The sequence below is a fragment of the Heliconius melpomene genome, chromosome 15, assembly GCF_056956725.1.
Source record: "Heliconius melpomene rosina isolate 202511_hmr_F chromosome 15, ASM5695672v1, whole genome shotgun sequence".
Lineage (NCBI taxonomy): Eukaryota > Metazoa > Arthropoda > Insecta > Lepidoptera > Nymphalidae > Heliconius > Heliconius melpomene.
The window spans coordinates 7,235,079-7,252,622 of record NC_140403.1 but is presented as its reverse complement, the minus strand read 5'-3'; the positions used below and the strand labels follow the sequence as shown (position 1 = coordinate 7,252,622).

The following is a 17,544-nucleotide window of genomic DNA, read 5'->3' as shown; positions in this document are numbered from 1 at the left end:
TTGTATTTCTCTTTTTTAGTTTAGTTTTATATGTATAATTATTCCTACACACATGCTATTTATCATTTAATTGCTATTTAAAGAGGCAAGGGTCTTTTAATTATAGTAATATATGTAGCTATATCAAATGATCAGCTTCACGCTGTATCCCGCAGACAGCAGGGTAGGCAGAGGGAACCTAGTGTTAAGACACTCCGTTCATATCAAAGTGTACTAAAATATACATAAATCTTCAACTTACAATATAATATTATGTCTAGGGCTGTGAGGAGTCATTTACATTCAATTTTGTAGAAGCCAGGTATCGTCAGCCATGTACCTTAAAACAATTGGAATTACAACAAAATTTAAAAATATTTTTTTGTATATTTTCACGGATTTTTCTTCAATTGCCCTAAATAAACTTCATTCGCCCTAAATAAACTACTATAAGTCTTATTTGCTACTTATATTATCAAATAATTAATAAATTCTTAATAACTTACTTTTGTCGCATATCGTATCGTATGTTATACACAACGTAATTTATTTTGGCTAAATATAAAATGAAAAAGAAAAATAATATTAAAGCAACAGCAAACGCTATAAACTCTAAATACCATAAGACATTAGTAAAGATTCCATGCATTTTATTTTAGTAATTTGTATGTTTTTTACTATAGTTTTGACATGTATATATTTTTTTAATTTATTTACAGATTATGACCCAGTGTAGCCTTCATTCTGCCAGCTACAAACTCGGTATTCTATAATGTTGCTTTATACTTCCAGAACAACCTACTTGTTCATCATATATGCCCCAGCTGTGCAGTTTCTGTCAGTCATATAGAAATAATTTAATAATTATATAGGTTATATTAGTAATTAAAAAATATATATTTAAAAATGTTAGCAACATTCAATAAAGGTTACCAAAATTGATGCAAAAGATAGTTAAAGGTTTTTCGATCAAATAAGATCAATTGAGATTCGTATAGCGCAGGGGAATACGCATGTGACTGTAAACGCGAAAGGTTGTGGGTTTGATCCCCACTTGAGGAAATTAAATAATTAATATTTTCATTCCTCTGGTAATGAGCTAAAGTGCGGCATTAAATTTAGTAATAATTCGGCGGAAAGTGGAAAACCAAATTGGAATGGAGTGTCTTAACACTAAATTCCCATGTTCTGTCTGTTCATTCTACGTGTGCAATACAGAAAAGCTAAAAAATCCAATTAGAAAGGATAAAACATCACATCTAGAAATACAGTTACAATATTTTTATTTAAATGTAAGTAACAAGTGAGAGTGTACGAATAATAAATAATAATTACAAATGGATTGCAGCAACTGAATCGTAATTCAATTGGAAAAAAAGAAATGCGAAATGCACATTAGTGACTAAATCTACCTACCTACTAACTGTCCGTCAATTTTATTCCAATTACAGGATGTTCATAAGTAATAACTTTTAAGTTTCATTTCAGTGAAAGTAGAAGGCATCAATAAAAAGTTACGTAAGTGAAATATATAAGAACTTTACAGTTGTACGCCATTGAAGTTCGTGTCTGATTGTTTTTTTTTTGTTTTGTTAAGTTTGACCACGTGAGACAAAATTTGAACGAAATATGTAACGAAATTATCATGGTCGTCGGTTTTTATATAAATTGCAAAATTAAAGTCGGTAGGCAAAGTTTCAATTTTCAAAGCCAAATATTTTTAATCAAAATGCTTCACTTTTTAACAATAATAATTTACCAGCAGTTCACTAAAGTTACTGCTCAGACCTGAGCTAAATCGGCGCAAGAAACTCAGCTGTATTTTTTTTCAAGTCAATAATTTACAGATTTTCAAGTAATTTAACGTTTTGTTTTACGGTTTTTTATACATAACAGAGCAGGCAAAAACCTAGTACTAACTACTATAGACACTTCGTTGTTCACTTTTTACCCTGACCCTGAGACACAAAATGTGAAAAAACCAAAATGCGATTTTGCGTTTTCCTCCAAATAGAAATCGAAAATATTAAAATAAAAATATAATATTGTTAGAAAACGGAAGCTGTTAATGTTTTTAAAATAAATACTATAAAAACACATACCGTCTATATGTTTCCAACGTACTCGGATAGAGGTTCCACGTAATTACAATAAGTGATATATCACTCAATAACAACAATATACACTAGATACCTTCCAATCAGGGCTTCCGCCTAGCAAGCAACTACGCAACGTTCCCGTCTGACACAACTCCACTGCTTTCATTGTCTTTTTCACCTAAATCTACCCACATTTACATCAGTACGCTAACAATATATTTACGTTTTAGAAAATAAGAAAACTTGTTAAATACTATCAATTATAATATATTATGTTTCTGTATTTATTATACATACATATTATATTCTTAATTTTCAGTGTTTTTCATTAAATATTGTCATAGATAATATATACAATAGTCATATAAATGGCAATTGGCATATCGCGTGTCATGATCTGTCAACTACGAAATGTCACTTGTCAGTGAAAGCACTGTCAAGTTCAATTCCCAGCTGTGATCAAATTTTTAGGGTTTCTTTAAAAATGAGCAATATTTACACAGAATTTGTACAGAAATCGTTAAATTACACATTGATACTATTACTTTGTGAAAATAGTATTCTTAATGTCTGTTAGCTAATTTAAAAAAAGTAAAATATATTTAAGTAAAGTTAATTATGAATTAAAATATCACATATCTATCAATAAGTTATGTATGACGAATTTGAGGATCGCAAAATGAAAAATCTTCGAGATTGGCGCAAAGCCCTACGGACTCCAGCCACTTATAGAGTGGGCAATGCAGTGAGAATTCAGCCACAATTCATGTTTTTGATTGTGCTTTTGGGTGTTTTTCTTTTAATATTGTTTTATTATAATTGGTGTACTAGCAGTAGTCAAACATCCACATTACATAGATGGACTAGAAGTTCGAGGTCGTATAATGCGACTTACCCACTTTCTTCTCCATTTCAATCAGGGGATATTATAACATATAAAATAGGATTAGTAGCAGATTTAGACACAAATTCAAAGAGCAACACAAAGCCTCATACGTTTCTTAGTTATTTAAAGAGAGGGTTTTTAAGTTATGACACTGCAAAGGAACACGTTAGTGTATCTTGGGATACTAAAGCACCTGCTACCATGTTATCTTCAACTTATGGACAAAAAGGGAGAGGAATGGAGTTATCTGAACTGCTTGTGTATGATGGCAGACTACTCACTTTTGATGACCGCTCAGGAATTGTAAATATTACTATTTATTTTTTTAATAAATGTATTTCTCTTCTGCAATGTATACTGAATACTTTAAAGAAATCTGTTTACTAAAGAGAGATATCCCTAAAGTGACAGTTAAATATACAATGTTGCTTGTATTTAACACTATTTAATGGTTTTCTATAAAAATATTATTAAAAAATATTATTTTATTCTTATTTTAGGTATTTGAAATAATAAATAATAAAATAGTGCCATGGATAATACTATCAGATGGAAATGGGTTGAGTGAAAAAGGCTTTAAATCTGAATGGGCAACAGTGAAAGATGAAATATTATATGTAGGATCAATGGGCAAAGAATGGACAACAGCAGGAGGCGATTTTGAAAGCTACGACCCAATGTGGGTAAAAGCAATAAATATACATGGAGAGGTGAGGACAACTTAACAAACTTAATTGTCATACAAACTGTTTGTTCTTTCATTCTTTAAAAATATGAATATGAACAAAAGAATTAACATATAAAGTTAAGAAGAATTTGAGACTCCAAAAATTGTTTACCAAGGCTATATTATCAATACTTAGAGGTTTCAATATAGTAATTGAAATTTCAATATAATAATTTAAGAGTTTACAGTCATAAATCTAAAATTTAAAAATTTTGTCAATTTATTACTCAGGTACAACATTTAAGTTGGGTACACCATTACAAAGCTATCAGACATTCAACAGGAATACAATGGCCGGGTTACATGATACATGAGTCGGGAGTTTGGTCACCAGTAAACAACAAATGGTACTTTTTACCAAGGAGATGCAGTCATGAATCATATAACGAAACAAGAGATGAAATTATGGGATGTAATTATATGATTACAGCTGATAGCAATTTTAAAGATATTAGAACTACTGAGGTTTGTTTTTTCTTTTTTTTAATATTTTCCTTATATGTGAATATGAGGTTCCTTCATATGTTTCCTGTTATGAGCATGAACAGAAGAGATATTTTCATTAAGCCACTTAATTGTTTTATTGTCTTGAAAGTATAAAAAATAATTCATTTCCCTGAGTAGGGCTTAACCCACATTTGAAGACAGACACTTTCCCATTACACCACAAAAACATGCCCACCTTTTAAAAGAAGAATATATTTAAAAAAATACTTATTTAGAAATATGAAAATTTTGATCTAGCTGGATTTGAACCTGCACTTCATGAAAAGGTGGATATATACCTCAGATATGCTAAAAAAATTATATTAATACTAACAATGTAAAAAGGTAATTATTATTTACAGATAGTTAAGCTCCAGCCTAAACATGGGTTTTCTTCATTTAAATTTATACCTGGATCAAAAGATAATGCCATAGTTGCTATAAAAACCACAGAGTTTGAAGGAAAAACTGCAACATATATAACAGCATTTAAAACAGATGGCAAAATATTATTAGAAGACACATTAGTGGAAAATTTAAAGTATGAAGGGATAGAATTTATATGAAAAATGTTGTTAACTTTAACTTCCTTTATGTGGAAGTTAAAGATAGCATATTTGAATGCAAGTGTTAATATAAAGTTTTTATTGACCAATTTAAAAAACAGATAGTATTTAGTTCTTTTATGTTTATGTTTGTATGTACATATGTATAGTATATAAAAAAAATGTTATTGTAAAATATCGCCACAACCCAGTATTTTGTTGGATCAAAGGTTTTTTTAATTGGATTTGTTAAAAAAAAAAAAATATCAGTAAATGTATCAGCATAATAGTATGTATGGGTTAATCTAACATTTCAGAGTTTTAACAATAAAAGGTTGATTTTTTTATTTTACTGGCTGGATTTTACCATAGCAGTAACATATATCATAGCCATTTTTATCCTTTTTTGTAAAGATTTTTTTTTATTTAACTGCATGCTGTATCACGCGCATAGCAGGGTAGGCCGAGGTAACCCGGGAACCTAATGTTAAGGCTCTTCTCTTCTTGTCAACTCCGCCAACCACTTTCTGCTGAATTAGCTGCAGACACGTTGTGTTGAGAAGCTTTTGTGAATTTAACGCCACGCTTTGCCTTGTAACCAGAGCGAGGAAATAAAAATTAAATATTTCATTCCTTTGATTGGAAATGTGCGCCACAACTGTTCGCTTTGTGGCGGAACTGGAACTGGAACTTTCTATAAGAGTAATTTATTATAATTTATTCTTTATTGCAGCTAATATTAAATGCTATAAAAATCATTGTTTACCATTCCATACAATATATTTATATCTTAGAAAATACCATTTAACTAAAGTATTATATTATAGTGTATATATACGAGTAACCGTATAATATGGATATTTGTTATATAAATTTTGCATTTGAATAAGTCAGAGCATATAAGCACAATTTAGTCAATTCACAGTTGATTGAAAATTACATTTTGTTTTAACTGTTGTGTATGTTAAATATAACATATTTTTTTATCATTTGTTTTTTTGATTTGAAAGTTCTTTCGTTCAAAAGTTTTTACCGAATTCTGAGGAATAACGTGTGGTTGGCGGAACTCAACGCCGCGCTTTGCTTCGACACCAGAGCGAAGAAATTGAAATATAAACGTAAATAAATATTTCACATCCTCGCGTGGGAATCAAACCCACAACCGTCGCGTTAGTCACACCCTTGTGCCGCTGCGGCAAGACCGCCTCTAGTTAGTGTAATTAGTAACTACTAACTATAGTATAGTTACTATATAAGACAGTTAATTTGAAGAAGTTTTTGGTGTGATAATAAGAATAACGCTATTCGGGATGGGCACAAGACTCATTTGAGATGTTCACGGACTTTCCGGCACCTCGTATTCTTACACGCATGCGGGAAATGGGGACTTTTTCTTCTATAATATAATCGCACTCATTTAGTATTGACTGTGGAACAAATATTAAATTTATACCACAAAATTGGATAAAGAAAAAAATAAAACCAAAAAAATTATAATTAAAATATGCATTTATTCGATAAACACCAATATCACATGAACATTACTACATCTAATGTCTAATTCGAAAAGATCATTTACTTAGGAACTTTCGAACTATTGGCTTATAATCTATTTGTGATAATATTTCTTTAAATATAACAATAAGTATAACACAATAACATAAATGATAAAATTAAAAGGTAAAAACTATGAGTTACATAAATAGTCGCCATTTTGAACACGATAATGCTTCAGAGCTAATAAAATATAGATAAAAAAATCAATTACTTAATATTCTTTTTTTTCTATTTCAAGCCAATAGATCGAGTGATTTGCTCGAACACCGTCCAAGCCATAGCCGCCATTAATGTGCGTCTTAACATCCTTGGTACAGCACCTTTGAAATATCCTCTAATTCCGTATGTCTGGAACAATGACAAATAAATTTATTTATTTATTTGTACACCACTTATATAAAATACACAAAAACAACACAAAAGAAAATAAATGTAGTCATCGTTAATATTAGATATGTGAAATATTTAGTTAAGTATCATGTCTAAGTCTGTAACAATGTTTTTTTTCCAGCTTCACGCTGTATCCCGCACACATCAGGGTAGGCAGAGGGAACCTCGTGTTAAGACATCCCGTTTCCCACTTTCCACCGAATTCTGGAGGCATTGCATGTCGAGTGACGAAACTTAACGCCGCAATATGAAAATATATACTTTACTTATAATAGAATCGTAAGGAATCAGTGTTTGTACATAGAAAATATATAAGAAAAAATGTTGTTTGTTCCATTTAATAAACGCGTGTTTGTTCATGCCGATCTTAGAAACGGCTTAACCGATTTAAATGTAGTCTATTGTATTTTGCAAGCTTTTCTTTAAATAATAACTGTTCAAAGAATATCTGTTTTAATAAATGAGCTGAAATTTTACTTTTCAATATTAATAGCATCATTTCAAATTCAAATACAAGAATATTTAAGTCTATCCATTTAGGTATTAATATAAAATGGCTTGAGGCAAATCACGTTGTGTAAAACGTTTAGTTATATCTAAAATACTTTAGTAAGCACTTTTTGATTGTGAACAAAACATAATTAGTTTAGATAATTTGTAATGTTATCTTGTTTACTTTGTTTTCATATATCTTAACGGATTATTGAATGAAATACTTATTTATAAGTAAAGAGGCACAAAGGAGGTTAAAAGATTATTTTTATATCGAAGTAACATGATTTAGCTACAACTTGCTATCGTAAACTTCGATAATATTATACTACTTAATATGATTGAAGAAGAGAACGCGAATAATATTTTCATTATTCTATTCTATATAATTCTACAGCATTGAGTTAAGCCATGGAGCTGGGGAGCAGAGTGTCTTAACACTGGGTTCCCTCTGCCCGAGGGATACAGCGTAAACATGAAAAACTAACAAAAGACCAAGTAATATTAATTTATTACCAAATTCGATCGTTACTGAATGACTCACTAATAAAGGTATAGATAGAAGATAGGTATATGACATGATGAAACTTTAATATCAGAAACAAACAAAAGATTAGACAAAAAAAAACATATTATCAATTTTCCTTTACATGTTTATCATTGTCAGACTACGTAAAGTCATTAGTCTACAAATGTTATCATTGGGTAAGCAATAAAAAAATATTAAATCCCTTTTATCTGTTGCCATGCAATATGTGTTTTCTGATATTATATTTAATTAAATTTTGGTATGGAGTAAATAAGAAAATCTTGTAAGATATGTTAAATTATAAACCTATAAACTTCAATTTTCTAATTAATAAATATATACTATATTAAATACATAACAAAGAGATCAGCTTAGGTCAAACAAAACATAAGATTACTAATAGGAAAATGATAATTATAGACCTATTGTCGCGCAATCATGAGTCTGAGAGCGACGGTTCTAGGTTCAGATCCTAATCGAGTAAATATAAAAAATAATAAATTTACAGAAACTAAGACGATATAAAAACATATTATAATTATAAGTATATTCCAGCTTTAGATTTTAATCTAATCGAAAAATCGATGACGTCAATATATTGTCTGTGGTACTTTAAAAGTCATTAGCACTTTTCAATAATTATAATATTATATTTTTATATAAAATTTGCCCACCTAATTGCTTTGATAAGCGTTTATCTATGAAGTATTAACGCGTGCGAATATAGATAATATAGAAGTTCTTGGAAATAATATAACGACTGATAAAATTTAAATAGCTTCCCTGTGTGTGGTAAGCATATAGATTTAGTGACGTAATATTCCACTCTACGTAATTTGCTTCCATATAGATATTGCGCGTTAACTTAGCATAATCAATCTCTATTATGAAAGATTTTCATACACCATTTCTGTTTTTATAATTTAAATAAATTAAAAATCCTTGACACAAAAACTATAAAAAGTAAATATAAAACAAGAGAAAAGCTGATAATTTTAAAACAGCTGAACATATTTTCTTGGCTAAGAACAGTCACAAATAAGGCAACTTTCAAATAAAAAAATCTAAATCAATTTCGCTACAGCCGTTTGGGAGCTACAATGCACAGATGGACATACAGATAATCAATACATTTTCGTAGGAAGTTAATTTTTTTAATGTTTTAAATTTAATAAAAACATGACAAATGTAAAAATTATAATAATCTGTGACATATTTAAAGGAATTTGTTTAGTCAATATTTTTACGACAAGTATATCAATTATAATATTATTGTTAAATAATGTAAATATTTAAGTTCTGATATGTCACCTTATGAACAAAGATAACTTTAAATGTTTATTTGAAGATCCTTTGTAATTTGATAAATTCACAAGATTTAAGAAATATAATGAGAATAATAATATTTCGTATTTCTTTTATAAATAATCTACTAAGTGAGAATGTTAGAGAACTGAGAAATATTTAATTTAACTTTAATGTACAAACAGTGATATGTTACAGTTTTATTATCTGTATAGATTTATATACTCATGTGTGTGTTTGTGTGTAATTAGACATGCGTATGTATGTACATATATAATAATAATAATAATAATAAATGCTTTATTCAGTAATTAAATGTTACATATACACTCTAATTTCGTTAGAATATGGAAAAAACAAGACAACAATTTAGTAGAGGTGAGCGATGGCAGCCGTACTAGTGTAAACTGTGTCACAGCTGCCAGCATCTTTGCCCCTAAGACACTATTTCGATGACAAAAGTGAGAATACTCATCAATTAGGTACATATTATTATGTCGACATAAGCAAAAATAAAGCGATATAACAAAAGTTTTAAATTAATTATTGAAAAAGAAGAAAAGAAAAACAATTAGATTCTATATTATTACCACGTGTCAAATGTGTGTGTGTGTGTGTTTGTGTGTGTGCGTGTGTGTGCGTGTGTGTGTTTATGTGCGTATATGTATGTACGAGTCATGAATGTAAGTTAGGTACGAAGAAGATTCTCCGTATCCAAGTAGGACAACCTCTGCAGCCAGGTATTCATAACTGCTTTACATTTTGACGAAGACAAAGGGTAAATGTTGATAATTTTATTAACATCATTGTATAAGCAACTGCTTAGGACGTAGAAGTGAGAACGAGCTAGCTTGGTTTTGCAACGTTCGATATCACAAACCTTTGGCTTATTGCGCTTACAGATGGTCTTGAAAGGAGTGCTCCTATGCTTCCGCAGTACAACTGATTTTATGAAAAGTTGTCTAACTGTTAAGACTGAGCTATTGCTATAAACTAGGTCGGTACTGTAACGTCTGGGCTTTCCAAGCATGACTTTTAGTATGGCTCTTTGGGCACGTTCTAAGGGAAGTAACGAAGTAACGATACATGTGTGTGTATACAAATAATAATAAATCTCATTTACCTGATGCACATACATAGCTGCACTGAACGCATTCGGAAACTTATCAGGATACAATTGCATTTTGGTCTTCAACACATCAGCTGGGTTGGTCACTAAAGAAGCAGCGATGCCGGCCACTATGCCGCAGGAGAAGTGCAACACGCTGGCAGTTGCTTGAGATTGTAGGTATTCTGTAAAATTGATATTTCATTTATTTATATTGTTAAAATTGGTGAAACTAACGAAATTTTAACTTTAATTTTACTAATTAAAACAGAAAAAATTGTTTCCCTCAAAAAATATTGTGCCCCCCATAAAAATTGTGAACCCTAAAGAAGTTGCTAGGAACCTAGTTATAAATAAATATATATATGCATTCAAATTTACCTTTAGGTATAGCTTGTTTCGTTTGTGTATAGAACATAAGATATAAGCCAGAAAATGGCGCATCCCTTGCCAACGTCGGTCCTAGGCCACAAGACAGTCCTCTTATTCCTTCCGCTTTGTATATAGCTTTTAGAGCACCGCTAAGACTGGTATATTTGTATACACCTGATTCGTATCTGAAAGTTATGATTAATATAATAAATAAGACTTAGTTTTTTAATACTAAAATTCAATAATTTCAAAATCAATATTATTCCTGAATATTATTAAAATAACAATCTAACAATTTTTTGCAAATTTGAGAAATAAACAATATAATAAATATTACAGCACGATTACGGGCCGTGTCCGCCCCGAAGTTAGTTGTGGATGGCTGTGCAAATTTGTTTCATCATTTTTATTACTTTTAATTATTCTTTCCGAGTGAACAACACGCAAAACTTCAAAAACCTGACTTCAGTGCGGCTTGCCAATCGTACTATATATCTAAAGTTTTAAAACTTACCTAGTCTTAATAACGGTAATCGGTATCAGAGCAACACCACTCATAGTCCTAGCGACTACGCCCAAAGTGACGGCCTCCATGGCTCCCAGGTCCTGCCTCGTCTTGCCCATCTTGGACTTCAACCAATGGAGAGATGAGAAATATAAACCAACGCCCGGTACACATCTAGCTACGGAAGGCACCATTCCCCGCCATAACCCCACAATTTGCTCCTGGCGTACTATATTCATGAAGATCGATATCATGCCGGGTTGGATTCGGCCGCTAAAAGGAAAAATATAATGTGAATTTATTTTAAGGTTTTTTCGTATGTTAGACTATAATTGAAAAGACGTGATTATGGCTTTTTTTGTATTGCCCGCATTTCACAAAGAAAACAAGATAGGGAAAATATTCTCCATTATCAGTAATTGCTAGAAAATCTAAGACGTAGTTCTACGAAAATATATATTATATATTTTTAGTATTACGAAGTTACATTTAATAAAACAGTTTAGTGAAATTTAATATAAATCTTGCAATAATTATCATTCACAAGTGACATCCAAAAATGGGTCCCGATAAACAACAAATTGTGGAGTCCAATGTCTACAACAAGACATCGATATAGGATAGTTTTCTTTATCGCACTTTTGAATAAAGTTTGTTATTGATAATCAACTTTCAACGATACAAGTGTATTTCCTAATTTCGGCATTCATCAGATAATACTTACTTGACAGTCGCTGCAACAACATGCTGACCAGGATTCTGGAGTCTTGTTTTCACCAAATCCAAAGGTTGAAAGAGGATTGTGCTGAAAGTGCCGGAGAATGATCCAGCAAGGAACGCCTTGAAGACTGGGTGGTACTGTAAATATAACAACCACCCATTAGTACCTCAGTAAATGTTTACTTACTCTTGACTTCACTAATAATATATGACCTCACATGAACAATTATGGTGATACCGTATCGCCTTTTTGCATACACTTATTAAATCAGAGTCATTGACATTTGATCTTCATTATTCATAGTGATATGAAATACCTAACTCATGGAGTTTTCTTTGTAGTTAAATAAAGATACACTTGTGACCTGTCCACACACGAGTAGGTACTGTGTGACTAAACTTATGTCATGATAAAACTATTTTTTTGTTGTTAAAATAATTAATGTATTATATAAATAAATAATAATATGAAAAAATAATCTTACATTCGCCACAATATCCATTTTCTTAAATTTATTGCCTGCTTTTTAATATCCAAATGCTTAGCGTCAGGTGATGTCCTTAGGATACACTCCGAATTTGTAATATTCCAAATTGTAAAGCCAATGGCACAAAATAAGTTCAAGCTGAAATAGCTTGAGGTGTCCTAAATTGTATCCGAATAGTCCGAATAATAGATAGGGTTGATTCGGTACATTAAAGTAATTGTCATTTTTTGGAACAGATCGCTCGAAAAGTAATGCATATAGGCAGCCGCCAGATAGAATTTTAAAATAACAAATATCCTCGTATTCCTGAAGATATTGAAGTCCAACGTTTTTAAAATCCAAAAAAACACTAATAGGGAGATAAGAAATCACAGTAATTCACGAATTTAGCCATCAGGGAGAGCGAAAAACTTAGAATTTGTCTAGCAGCACTTCGCGAGAGGGTACAGACGTGAAATACGTACGCGTAGAACGAAAGACTGACAAAGAATGAGCGCTGTAAGGCAATTCTGTGAGGTAATTTATAGGCGATGTTATCGGACGTAGACTACAGTGAGTGCTAAGGTCAACCTGACCCTCTGATAGCGCCTATCTGTGTCATTCTAACTAGGGGGTATAATTATAAGGCGTTTGCTTATCAGACCAACCAGGATATGTTTGTAGGAATAATTATTAATTTTTATTATCATAACATTTTTTTTTAATGGCAAAGAAAAATTGCGCTAACTTTTTCATACATGGTTTATAACGAAATTTTTTATTAAATTATTTTGTTGCGAGCTGTGTACTTTTGTTGTTGTTGTTGTGTTTTTTTTTGTTATCAACTAATCAATAAATTTTTCAAGAAGAACAAGGAAGGAATATTCTACTTGTGTTTATAAAAATACCTATATACAATAATTTATAAATAACATTTTTCTTTCAAAATACATATAAAAAAATATAATTAATATATATAAAGTATGAAACATGATTATACCGATAATATTTTTCTACTTAATGATTTTATCAATAAACAAAAGAGAAACTAATCGATTTTAATATGTCATAGAGGAATCTTTATCTTAGATTATTATTAGCATTCATAAATGGTAAACAAGACGCAATCAGTATTTTCCAAGTTTTAAACAAAATATTTGCATATTATTACTTTATATTTGCCATATTCTATTTAGAGAATAATTAGAATAAGCTCATAAAAATATTTTGAAGCTTATAACGTTTTGATGTTGTGCTTTAAGTATAGACCAATGCATATTAGAGGATTTTTTTTCAAATCTATTTCTATAACCTGAGGCAATTGTGACATACAGAATCAGCATTTGTGTAATGAGTTCAAACTCCATTTGAAGAAATAAAAATTATAATAACTCTTGCAAAATAAGTGAGGAATAACATTAAGATATTTGCTATAAAAATTTTGCTAACAAAAAATAATCTATATGTAATTTTATACATTTTGATTTTGTTCCATTAAGCCAGCAGACATACTAGTTACATAAGGGGATAACTTAGTATGCCTATTAATATTATTTCCTAGAGTTTAGAGATATTAGATTTTTCCAATTTTTTTGTTATTCCAATCTCTACACATAAGAAATGGTACAGTGATATATTTCTCTGTTCACCTCTTACCCATTTTTTTAGCTTCTCGTAGATATTAAGTGATGTTGCCACAAAACAATGCTTGCAAAAAAAATGTGTGTAATGGTAAATTTTGTGGAACCAATCTAATTAATATTCATTTACTTTAATTATTAATATAAATATACTTTCAAGTCATACTTGAAACTTTTAATAGTGTAGAATTTGATATAAACTAATTCTTCAATATTATAGTTACATTATCTTTTATTCTCATTTTAAATACTATTAAATTATAGATAGAATATAGTGACACCTGCTAAAACTGTGTAGTTGTATAAGTTTTATTTTGTTCTTAAATTTAACTAGGTAATTCACATTGTAGATAATATTTAAATTATTGCTTGCTGCTTCACTTCTAGTGTTTACAATAAAATCATCTAGAATTTTCTCTGTTTGCCTACTGATAAATCCATGTCATGTGTCATTATATTAAATGAATATACATTCTTCTTAATTTACATTAATAAAGATAATTTACTTTATTTGATAAGTACTTAAGGCAAAAGTTCTTTTTATGAAGTGCTAAAACTAAAATGATTGAATTTAATTTTTTTTGTTTATTTACTTAAAAAATTCTAAAATGAATGAATGATAAATTATATGGCATAATGTAAACTAGATAAAATATAATAAGCCTAAAATATTATGTCTATAAAGTATTATCTTTACATGACCCTGAAGACAACTTGCCATTTGTCGCGTAAAAAACCATATAATTATATAAACAAGTAACCTACTAATTAAAGCTTGTTTACTTACCAGAAAATATTAAATGCTGATGTCATATTAATAATTCTTGCAGGAACTCCGACAAAGGAATAATTAAGAGTTCGTTAGAGGTAAACAATGTGAGGGGTCACTCAGGACACTGTTATCAAGACAAACAAGTTCGCAGGGGGCCTCACTTACGTCTTTATCAGGATTGTTGAGGTCAACGGGCGCTGCTGTGTCTATCGCCCATCCATTTGAATACGGCCCCAGTTCTTGCGGCATTACAAAAACAATTTTATACATACTACATCATAAATGTATTGTTTTTGCGCGTTTTTCCGCGTTTCCTATGTTTTCTGCAATTTCTATTTGGGTACGACATTCTACGTCAAATGTGAACCACATGACATTTGACATTGACTTTTTAATCTTGGATTAAACGTCACGAATGTGAAAATTTTGCGTTCTTTAGCGTATTTAATGCAGATTATAGGAAATATGGGTATACTTTTGCAAATATCTAATAAGAAACATAATTTTAATCATCAACATTGATTCTTTAATCACTTTAATATTTTACACGTAAATTTATTGTGTCCATTTAATATTTTATATAAATACCTTTCAAACAATAACAAAACACCACAATTACTAAATACAATGAAAAAATAATAAACGAATTATTTTGTAACGTGTATCACAAAAATATAATGAAAATTCTCTATTTTTACATTTATAAGTTTCATTGCTAGTAGTGTATAGTAATTTAATATTGTACCTACATATTTAGTATAAAATCGTTTCCTATATAAAAATAAAATTTAAATTATTTCTTAAAATTATTCGCATCAATTTGGCACGACCCAAATAAGTGATTACGCAAATCATGTTTTTTTTAAGGTTATCATGTAAACTGTGATAATAAGACTGAGGGGGTAATGCGTGATAGATAATTTAATTACTACGCAATAAATTAGTGTCTATTTTATTTCTTTTTTTTTTTAATTCAGTGTAGCTCAATATTTATTAATATATTTTAATATATGGATAATATTAATACATACAAATTCAAGTGATTTTATTAATTGTGAAATCGAATTATGTTCCAGTTCTACTGTATTCATCTTACTTTAATTTATTCTTATATGTATACATATCGGCACCATAATTCTTCATAAGTTTGACTTCTAGAAAGACCCCAGAACTCCTCGGCTGTACTGTACAATACACCCCTCTTAGCTTTGTCTTCAACTTAACCATATCTGAATACAACTGATCATTTGATTCAGGTTCTGATTTCTGATAATCGGCTTCCGCACTTAAAGGGTAAAACGGGAACCTATTATTAAACCCCGCTATCGGTTTGCCATCAGGTCGGTTGTTTCTCATAAACTGTATAATTAGCCAGTTGAAGTTTTCACAAGTATTTGGCGCTATATAAGTACTAATAACAGAATAAAATAAATATTTGTAAGCCATATATCAAACGCGATTTTTTGCTGTTTTTATAGATAATGGAACCCTTCGAATGCGAGTCCGACCGCCAACTTTGCCTTATATTAGTAGAACAGAATGAAAATAATGGATACTATATTATAAAAAAAATCAAATCAACTTCACGCTGTATCCCGCACACAGCAAAGTAGGCAGAAAGACCCTAGTGTAAGAGTGTACCCTAAGACACTCCGTTCCTCACTTTCCACCCATATCGTGTGTTGTTTGGCGGAACTCGGAGCCGCGCTTTAACTCGTTATCAGAACGAGAAAATATTATTTTTTTCATTCCCCCAAATCGGAAACTACAACCGCTTTTTCAGTCGCACGCTGACGCTTGTGTCCCTACGCCGCGAAGACAGAATATTAGTAAAAACAGTTATTGATAAGCGATATTGCTATTTTTCATACTAGGAGTAACTTTTATTACTAATATACTATTAAATAAGTATAGTATTATTTTTAACAATTGCAGTAAAAACTTAGATTTTTCATTATCTTTTCCATGATATTTTTGATAAAATTATACTTAGATAGGTACATTCTGTTTCATTGAACAAACTTAAAAATAACTTTCTTTAAATCAACGTGCTTAAAATGCAATCAGTATTTGTTTATTTGTAATCATTTTACAAACGATTCTCATTATTGTAAGTGCTAATATCAATTCTGCCAATTGTTCTTTTATTATAATGTCAATATCATATTTTTCTTTCATTTTAACATACTTTGTTCACAAAGGAATATTAAGCTCCATTAATGTGTAATATTATATATAGAGGCCACGGGCGCAAGGACACAAGTCTCACTCCAGGAAATGAAATATTTATTTAAATTTATATTTTTCCCAATTCTCGTCACCCTTCCCGCCAACCTCTTTATGTCGTCGGCCCATCTGGTAGGGGGTCGTCCCACCGGTCGTTTTGTACGCGGTCTCCACTCTAAGACACGTCTGCCCCAGCGGCCGTCGGCTCTACCACTTCAGCTTACCAATTCTTCGAGTGTGGTGGCGAGAATTGGAGAAGATCTATGTCCAGCTGTGGACAAAAGATGGATGTTGATGATGATGATATTTTAATTCCTTCGCTCTGGTAAAGCGCGGCGTTAAATCCCGTTACTCAACACACAACGTATCCAGAAATGTGAAAGAGTGTCTTAACATTAGGTGCATACGCTGTTGTGTGTGGAATACATCGTGAAGCTGATTTTAGATTTAATTATTTCTGCCCATATGATAAGCCGATCACGCATCCCTAGAATTACAACATAATACATTTATATAAATAGAATAGATGAATGCATAGGGATTCTCACTTAGATGACGATTGTTTATAAAACAAATGCTATTAATCTTTTAAATATCAACATTTCTTTATAATATATATTTGTCTCTCGAGATATATATGGCTATAAATGGCTTAAACTTAAAAAGATATAAATGGCTTAAATACTTAGGTATAATTCATTATCTTTTTTATTATTTTGCATTTTTTGCCATATGGATG

General features: G+C 30.5%; 3 protein-coding genes across 4 annotated transcripts in view; 1 reads left to right on the top strand and 2 right to left on the bottom strand.

Moving 5' to 3' along the window:
• The window catches only part of LOC146531557 (uncharacterized), a 100,324-nt gene extending 98,114 nt beyond the window's left edge, over positions 1 to 2,210 (bottom strand). The window contains exons 1-2 of the mRNA XM_085198319.1: positions 2,082 to 2,210; positions 242 to 319 (exon numbers count right to left, since the gene is read on the bottom strand). The gene's annotated coding sequence lies outside the window, so the exon portion shown is untranslated. The remainder of the gene's footprint in view (positions 1 to 241; positions 320 to 2,081) is intronic.
• A 375-nt stretch (positions 2,211 to 2,585) lies between these two features.
• Positions 2,586 to 5,711, top strand: LOC146531556 (apyrase). The gene is made up of 4 exons (XM_085198315.1): positions 2,586 to 3,267; positions 3,465 to 3,674; positions 3,923 to 4,156; positions 4,540 to 5,711. Exons 1-4 carry the CDS (start codon positions 2,731 to 2,733, stop codon positions 4,741 to 4,743), a joined length of 1,185 nt encoding a protein of 394 aa, XP_085054441.1. The 5' UTR covers positions 2,586 to 2,730; the 3' UTR covers positions 4,744 to 5,711.
• Positions 5,712 to 6,213: 502 nt separating this feature from the next.
• LOC146531555 (mitochondrial glycine transporter-like) lies at positions 6,214 to 14,952 on the bottom strand. 2 transcript variants are annotated; one of them, XM_085198316.1, is made up of 6 exons: positions 14,745 to 14,952; positions 11,705 to 11,838; positions 10,990 to 11,253; positions 10,485 to 10,660; positions 10,119 to 10,288; positions 6,214 to 6,627 (listed from the first exon to the last, which is right to left on the bottom strand). In XM_085198316.1, exons 1-6 carry the CDS (start codon positions 14,847 to 14,849, stop codon positions 6,508 to 6,510), a joined length of 969 nt encoding a protein of 322 aa, XP_085054442.1. In that variant the 5' UTR covers positions 14,850 to 14,952; the 3' UTR covers positions 6,214 to 6,507. The 2 variants fall into 2 exon arrangements, with proteins under 2 accessions (XP_085054442.1, XP_085054443.1); XM_085198317.1 differs by lacking the exon at positions 14,745 to 14,952 and adding an exon at positions 12,186 to 12,422.
• Positions 14,953 to 17,544: the final 2,592 nt, after the last annotated feature.